This window comes from Venturia canescens, chromosome 1 (genome assembly GCF_019457755.1).
Source record: "Venturia canescens isolate UGA chromosome 1, ASM1945775v1, whole genome shotgun sequence".
In the NCBI taxonomy this organism is placed as follows: domain Eukaryota; kingdom Metazoa; phylum Arthropoda; class Insecta; order Hymenoptera; family Ichneumonidae; genus Venturia; species Venturia canescens.
Genome location: NC_057421.1, coordinates 38,028,495 through 38,037,500, shown reverse-complemented (window position 1 = coordinate 38,037,500; position 9,006 = coordinate 38,028,495). Strand labels below are relative to the sequence as shown.

The 9,006-nt window shown below is 38.1% G+C and overlaps 1 protein-coding gene across 1 annotated transcript in view; it reads right to left on the bottom strand.

The window, feature by feature from the left end:
• The window catches only part of LOC122412558 (mucin-4), a 34,089-nt gene that overhangs the window by 6,428 nt on the left and 18,655 nt on the right, over positions 1-9,006 (bottom strand). The window contains exons 2-4 of the mRNA XM_043422202.1: positions 2,398-2,542; positions 1,117-1,417; positions 1-967 (exon numbers count right to left, since the gene is read on the bottom strand). The exon at positions 1-967 is cut by the window's left edge and continues 4,880 nt beyond it. Coding sequence (XP_043278137.1) covers positions 1-967; positions 1,117-1,417; positions 2,398-2,522 — 1,393 coding nt within the window. The 5' untranslated portion in view covers positions 2,523-2,542. The remainder of the gene's footprint in view (positions 968-1,116; positions 1,418-2,397; positions 2,543-9,006) is intronic.

Below are 9,006 nucleotides of genomic sequence, written 5' to 3'. Positions count from 1 at the left end.
TGACAGTAATGGTGGTTAACTTTTCAGTTACTTTTTCAGGTTCACCCGCGTCAGTGAACTTGTTTATGTCATTCGGTAGTTGATTAGTGGAGATTGGTTCGCGGAGAGGAATTTCATCGTGACCCGAAATCTTCATAGACGTCGAATGCGTTTCAGAAACAACGGTCATCGTAGTCGGTGAATCGGATTCTGGTAATTTTGAAAAAGATTCCGAAGTTATTATTGAAGATTGAGAAATTGGTGGTTTTATAGTGAGGGGAGCGACGACCGGTTCTCTGTTGCCTGGTGTATAATTTATCTCGATCATTTCTGTAACTTTTTCTCCGAGGGTTGCTGTTTGCTCCGTGACAGGTTCTGCAGCTACGCTCGGCTTATTGAAAACTTTCTCAGGTTTTACCAAGGGGTCTGTTTTTATCGGTTTATTTTCGTGGTCAAAGCCGACGGCTCCAGTTTTTTCATCCGAATGTGTATTATTCTGTGGATTTAGTTTTTCCGCAGAAAAAGTATTTAGCATTTGGAAAACCGGCTTTTTCTCTTCTTCGGATTGATGAGATGGCAATTTTTGATCCACCGTTATAACTGGCACCTGAATCATCGGTTTCTCAGTATGATTCTCCGTAGCTGAGCTTTCGATTGGCCTCTTCGTATCATCGTAATTCTCTGTTGTCGATGACTCAGGCTTTTTGACAGGTACGTTTGTCGCGAGTGCATGGATTCCCGTTGCGTCTGGTATCTTAGTAGGTGTTGCGTCAGATGTAATCTGAGCTTCGTTGATGACGCTAGCCACTGGAGAACCATGTTCGCTCATAGACGCCGTTTCAGCATCTCCACCAAGAATCGCTGGCAAAATACTACTCCATTCGGTGTGTGCGTGTCCTGGTATGGTCGGCACGGAAGTCATTACGGTTGCTGGTTTGTTTAATTCACTCTTAAGGACGTTTTGGACATTCTGGACTACATCTGCAACCTTAACAAAAGTAACAGACAATTTTCATTAGCATCGACTTCGTTGGTACCAATTAGATGAAATATTAATATAATTGATTAACTAGTTTAAGGCACCATTATTGATCGGCGCATAAAACGAGATTTCACCGCACGGCTTCATCCATTTACCTTCATTCCACCTGTTGGAATTTCACCAACTTTTTGAGTCTCATGAATCTCCATTGGTAGATGACCGCCACCAGTCGCAATAAGACTCAGTATTTCTTTTTCTGTCATTTGTTTCGTCACTACGTTGCCTTCTTTGTTTAAGGCGATGAATTGAATTTTGTCTGGCCTCATAAGATCGGCTGGGGAAGCTGGCATGTCCCTAACCGGGATCACCCTTTTACGATCAGCCGTACTGGTCTTCGTGTCGGCATTGTGGTGTGTTTCCGGCGGTCCCGTGACAATCGAGACCGATGTTACGACACTGGAATTCAAAACTGACGCTTTAAAAATCCTGATTCGAGAAAAATAGTAACCTTAAATAACTTCAAATAAAAAAATAATAACATCAATTTCGAAAGATCAATTGGCATATTGATAAATTAATAAAATATAAAACTGTATAAAATACAAAGTCGTACAATTTTTGAGAGTTATGATTTGGGCATTATTTTATGGAAAATATAATTCTTTCGCAAGAGTCTGAATCCACACAGTCAATGAGTAAATTATGTTAAAAGACTTTTGGGTCGTAAGCTATTCTGACAACAAGCAGAGTGACGATGCTAATAAGAGACATAAAGAGTGCAAAAAAATTGCAACAAGTGATGCTAATAAAAAAAAAGAAGCTCGCGTGGAACATACACGTAACAGTTTCCTAATTAGCCTTCTAATTAAGGCTACAATCATTTCATTATGCAGAAACGCGAGAATCTTGTAGCTTTAATTAGGTAACAGTGCGAGTCCCTCTTCCGCCTGTTATTTATTTATTTTTTATTTTTTCATTCTCGTTATTTTCAATCCTATGGCCACCCTCTTTCTTTCCGGCCACAGCGAAGAGGAGGTTTCGTTACTCACTTTTTCGCACGCTACGTTCTTTTTCTTCAACTTTTTTCTCACCTACATGAGAGGACTCTCGCGAAGGTTATCGAGCATTGGTATATCGCCCAAAGCCCACCTATAGTAATTGAACACTTCCTCTCACAATACGGACTGCACGCGATGCAAGCAGCCCCTCGAGCGCTAATTGGAAATTCATACTACGCCCCACCCTCTCTACTGCCCTTTTCCCACACAATTGGTTGAAAAAATTGAGAGCTTATAAATTCTTGTCTTGAGTGGTCAGTGATACCAATCAATCCTATACAATCTGTTGCATTTTTTTTCTCCTGCCCTGATGTTTTCAACTTTTTTTTGTCTTCGCAATTGGTCGGGTTGAATGTGAAATTAGAAGTTGACATTGACCTGGAACCGAGGAGCTGTTTCGAGGTGTCGAGTTCTTCATCCGGAACCGGAAGTGTCAAGGCTGATTTCCAGTTGGATACGCATACGAGTGCAATTAATGGCAACCACCAACGTTGTCTCCTCATTTTTGACGATTTCACCTTTCCTGAAAAAAAAGCAAAGCTTTATAAGGCAATCTCGTTTCTACAAAAGACATGTATAGTCTGATTAGCGCAAAGCCGATCATTTTCAATCAATCGAAATGTTTCAATTACTTTCTTTTCATCCCATAATTTCTTACTAAATCGAGGCTGTTTTCTTCAGTCTCATCCTACGTTATAAAGCACACGTGCTCGACTGATTTCCGAACAGCAATGAATGCCGAACTTTCATCAATGAACGCCTCTCTCCCACTCTCTCGAAAGAAATACGGTAATCGAATCACGTAATTGACACGTTTTAAATAAATTGCGAGTCACTTGTCTCATTCTAAAGACATCGCGACGGTCTGCTCCGAATTTAAGAACGTGGGTCTAGACCCCTTAACTAACTACCAGTTCGACATGAGAAACAAAATATCTTACACAGTTCATTTACTTTATAGATTGAATCTAAACGTTGTTACGTTCTATACCGCTTTTGTGTAAGCTTTCTCACAAATAACTCGCGAAAAATTTGCTAACGCTAAAGGAGGTCAGTATGGATTCAAAAAGGTCAATGATTCATGAATTTTTTTCAGCGTGTGTAGTTAAACGTAAACGTTACAGCCTGGAGTTGGACGTCCCAAATCGCTTTTTACGTGGCAGGCAAAAGTCTACTGACCCAGTGAGGAGGGCGATTGACCGATCGAGACGGACGTGATCTCACGCTGGGTTATACCTGCTCGGCTATTCTCGAAGTTTAGTGTCGTCGACCCTTACTCGATACATTATTCGAAACGGTCGAACTACTCTAATTATGTATACGAGTTCCCCTAAAAATTGGACCGGTTTAGCCAGGTCGTTCGATTGCATGGGATTCCTGATTACGACCATATCTTAACTCCGAAAATTTCGTTTCTCGTTGAGAAAAAAATATGTGTCTCTAAATATATTAATATTTTAACTGTTGTCATCAATTTAAATTGTTTTTATTCCGAGGATTTTTATTATGTCTCGTTTTTTCAGACTGTTAAAATTATTGATATTTCAATAATTTACAGGTTTTCGAAATTTACATTCTCTATAATTGCGACTCCATGAGATTCCGGCAATCTTTGCTAGAACATGAAAAACCATCAGCGTCAGGATATAGTTGAAAATCCATAAGCCTCGCGAACGATCGGCTATATCAAACGTCAGGTTACAGTTAACTCTCCCGGTAAATGAGATTTTAACCGAATACTTCTACCGTTAACTCATCATCTGGCTCTTTCGCGCTTGAGTGCTGTATATGACCAAACGCTGTTCTCTCGCAGTGTCCATGGATCTTTGCGCAAACGGAATTTTCATTTTCATTAAGGGGTTTACCCTGATTAGAATTTTCAAAAAATCGATTTTTTATTTTATTGCATTTTATCAAGAAAAAAACACACTTAAATTTTATAAAGATCTGAAAGTGTATTTTTGAGCGACGTTTACTTGGTTGTTTGAGCGCGCTAATACGCACTGCCCAGTGCGGTACCGCGTACCTGCAATGCCTCTGTTGAAACGCTTTTTTTTTCAAAATTGCGTTTTTCGACGGCTCGTTGATGAAATCTCCAAAACTATTCAATCGATTCTTATCAAAATTTGACCACATGTTCTTCATGACTAAAGCTATAGCGCATATCATAAGAATTTTAAAATTTTAAGCGGAACCATTTTTTCTTGCAAAAAACGATGAAAGGACGTGCTTTTTCGTAGTTTTTGGAAAAATGGCCGCCATTTTGTTATTTTTGAAAAAATTAAAAATCGTATGACACGCGCTTAACTTATTCAATCTAAAACCATTTTTTTTTCTTCGATTATCCATTCCAGAGATTTTATCAACAGCGCACACCCATCTTTTTTTTTTACTTTTCTTCTCCCTTGTTTTTCTGTACAAAACTGAGTAAAATAAATATAAAAAAAAAAAAAAAAAAATTTGTGTATTTCAAGAGTGTATTTTTTATGCCTAACACTTTTTATATTCATATTTATAATTTTATTCATGAAATAAATTCGTGAAAATAGTATTTTTTTACCCGTTTTATTGGGATAGAACCCTTTGACTATGAACCAGTGAATTAGTTTGACTTGTACCCGTCCGACATTAGAAATTTGGAAAACAAGTATTCGAGACTTTTTTGTAGTCACTTTGATTTATTGAGAATATTTCGTCGTTTTCCACCATTTTTCTGGATTCCTCCGTTTCCGATCTTCTTATCTCCGCCATTATTTCTATTACAAACGTTTTTTTTTTTCGATTTCCTCTTTCAGCAGTAAAGCAGACACAGGATAGACAAAAGCTACGTATATAAATGTGAACAGATCTCAGTGCCAAGGCAGGGAAGCTGGGCGCCATCAAGTAAAAAATTCTCACTGCGAAGGTCCCTCTTAACTTTTGGGATTATCCCGATAACACGCGCCCGGGAGCCCCTTGTTTCACAGTACAATATCCGGTCTGAAGGTTGCCTTAAGGACCTGTTAAAGCGAATATTTTAAGCCTCTTGTTTGCCTTAAATTCTCAGCAAGAGTCTCTTCTGACTTATTGCTCGGTTCTTTATGTGCCTGGAATTGTGCCCCACCGGAGGTTCTCTCTCCGTACTTAATTGCGAATCCCTCTGATTACGTGCATTCGCTCTTCACTTTTGATGAAGTAGCTTTATTACGCTTTGAGTACATTTCAGCAACGCCTTAACAAAAATTTTAAAAATTCAACAAAACCCGGCGACTCTATTGTTATAATTTTTCTAAATGACAAATTTATCCCACAAACTGTTTCTGTGTATTTGTAAATCGAGTACTTCGCAATCCAATCAAATAATTTGTCAACAAATTTAGTTGCAAAATATTTAATTGTTCCTGTCACAAAATCCATTGAATTGATAAAGATCTTGACTGAAGACAATCGTTCCAGTGATCGGCCTGACAACTATGAGAAAAAAGATGCTCGAACAACGAGTATTGGACAGCTGAGAACTAAATCTGCACAGCATCGAGCGTGGTGTGGCTGAAATCTAGTGCAAAGTATGAAAATTTATGAGATTTGGAAGTTCGGAAGCGATGAATATTTGCGAAATGTAACATTTGTTTTTATAGAGTTTAAAGAAGCAGCACATGCCTCAAGGCACGGCTTCGATAATTATTATGGAGCTTGATTGGACGTTTAGAAAGAAAAAAAGAGGGTGAAAGCTATTACAACGTGAAGAATAACAACCTTCGTCCATGTATATACCTGCTGGAATCACCGCTACTCTCTTCCTCATGAAAGAAGATTAAATCTCACGTGTATATGTAACGACGTGGATGCAAAACATGTCGCACTAATGAAATGTGTTATTGAAAGGAAGGATCAGAGTGTCGCCCTCTGCCATCTTTCCCCTGATACACGCTTGGAATATAATCATGGGTAATCTTCGATGCAGAGCTGGCTCGAATTCCAATGAGAATTTTTTGCATTATCGAATTCCCATGGAGTGGCCAATTCTTTGGGTGGAAAAGGAGAACTGGATTCGGCTGAAGCACGTTATTTTTAAACTTTCTCGTTTCCATACCCAGATAATATTCCATGAAGAATTTTAAGGGGGAATATCAGTGTGAAAAAAAAGAACTTGGGCGCAAAAGAGTTCCAGGGATAGCGGACCAATCTGCAAGAACTTGTTTTTTATTAATATTTAAGTTACATCATTCAATTTTATCGTCTCAAAACTTTAAACGCGTTTTTCTCGAAACCAAATGTTGTCCAATCGACTTCATTCAAAAAAGATTCTTTTCGGAAAACTTATCGCTATTTTGCAACCACTCCTCTGCTATTAATAAAATCTGCTTTATTACTTCAATAATTGATACAAAAAATTTCAAATAATTTGATCGAGCCATTTTTTCCAAAAAAATTCCCAATAAATACCTCATTTTTCAGCCTCCCACACTGATATTCCCGCTTAAACAAATGAAACTGTGTATTTTGCATTTTTCTCCTCAATAGAATCTTCGAACTCACCCACCCTATACATTCGTCTTCCATGTAAAAATCGCAACGCCCAAGTTTCTATACTCAGTTTAATAATCTCACAGTACACAAACTTTTATGCTGGAAGTTTAAAGCAAAACTTAAAACACGGAAGCACGAACGTGCAGGTGCATAAATAAAGAAATGTCAAGCACCTCCGAGCGTCCTTACAGCTGGAAGCGCAGAAAACTCCGTACCCTAAAATATATAGACGTCCACACCTCTATACACGTATATGAAGGAATCAACACTGAATGACGACTCATGCTTGGCAAACACTCTTTCGTCCGTTAACAGGACGGACGAGAGTTCAACCGTTTTACAGGATAATGGTTGTACTATATGTTGTTACCGCTCGTGCGAGGGAGGGACGAACGGACTCTTCGTTGTTTCACTAATATTTGAAGAGTTCTTGAGTCAAATATACCTGTGTACATACTTTCCGGTTTACTCTCTACCTGAGTTTCAAGAATAAGCGAGATATAATGTTTTAAATATATTCTCTTCGGGGGATTGACACCTTTGAATTCCCGAGAAATATCTTTGTATTTGAACGTCGATATAAGTACTGCTAGATTTCGTATGAACAGTTATGGACTCGCTGATCTTTTGAGGCGTTTGTTCTCATTTTTCGTCTGACACACTTGGCTCGATTTAAAAAATTTACAGTTTGTTCCAAATTATTCGTCAAACTGGTTATTCTAGTAATGAAAAATGAAAAATAGGCCAACGGTGTTGCCGAGAATCGTTGGGAATGATAAAATTTTCCGAATTTTTACCAAAATTGTTTTGTATTCAAGTTAATAATTGTTCATTAATTATGCACGCAAGTTTGTGGTTGATTTGATAAAATGAAGTCTCCGACGTTCAGAGCTGCGGTATCATCCCGCAGCAGAACGCGGTAATCAGCCTTAAGGCGTTCGGTAACTCTTACGTTATTGTGTCTATGTAAATTCCCTATTGAATTCGTGCCCATACGAGCTCTGCCATCAAATATTACTTAACGAGAAATGTGAAAGGGCTCTCCGGCGCAACGTTTCTCATCGAATATTACACGTTCTTTATTGAGAATCGTATTGTTATTTCATTCAATAAGGATGATAACTTATTTCCCGAAGAAATGATTATTATCGGCAGAATCTTGGCGCCACGTTATTGAATCTCATGAGTGGAGTACTTAATTGGATGGAATAATTAATCAACACACTTATCGGGTACGAAACGAAGGTAAAATTAAGGGGGGGGGGGGGGGGGGGTCTTGCTTCAGAGAGTCAGAAAAATCGATTGCTTTCGGGAATGTTTTTATGATAAACGGAAATAACTCATCATGGCGATTTTTTCAGTATAATTTCAAGGGTATTTCAAAAGTAAAAAAAAGAAACATTTTTTTGATGTGAGAAATACTTGTTCGTACATGGTTTATGCGCCAAGTTTGATGGTCGAAGTTTCTCAGCTGCGTACAATGTGGAGATTGTAATTATTGTCTGTAACAAAAATTCCAATTTTTTTTCCATTTTCGTATATTTTCCTTCCATATGAACCTATAAAAACCCGAAAAAATTGCGAAATTCTATATTTTTAGGGAGTTTGAAATAAAACGCTTCTAAAGAAGAAGAATATCGCTTCAAGCGTGCTTGAAATATTTTTGAATAAACTAAACCGGAAAGTTCGCTATGGAGAGTTATTTCCGTCTAACCAAAAACATTCCGGGAAACAATATATAGATTTTTTAGACTTTTTAAAGCGGGATCCCCTTAAATGAATTAAAAAACGCATTAACAACTTCACGTGAAATAACAATGATTGATGCGATGTATATAAACGAGATGAATCAATAAAACAAAATCGATCAGTTGTGTTCTATTCAATCGAATCTCATTTCAACTCGGTTTCATTCGAACGAATCTTATTATTGAGAGGTTCAATAGTCGTTACTGTGTTATATCGTAAAAGATCTCTCGCTTTGCGAGACGGTGAAAGAATTCGGAAGCTGCCGACTGGACATTGGCTCACTCGCTGGACCGTTTTCAATACCGTTATACGGGATTCATTGAGAGACCCATACGGGAGTGACGAACGAACCGGTGAGCCGCAGCGAGAACGATCTAACTACACGTATATAAATATATATATATATATACGCTCACAATGTACTTATAAAAAGTTCATAAAGTGTGCGGTTGCAACCGTTCAACTCGGAGCAGCTATACAATCCGCAATTTTCGATCTAATCGATTTTTCATACGATGTGGTGATTTATTGCTACTTGCTTTCGATCGTCGATTCCTGGTATACGATTAATTGCTCGTGGAATCTGAATTGCAAAACGAAAAACGTTCACAGGGTGCGCTTTTCTGTGACTATTAATTTACCAAATTTTCATTTCGCATTATATTTTTCGTCATTCGTGTCTTCTAAGCATTGAACCAATGCGTTGTAGCAAAGAAATAATTCTTCGTT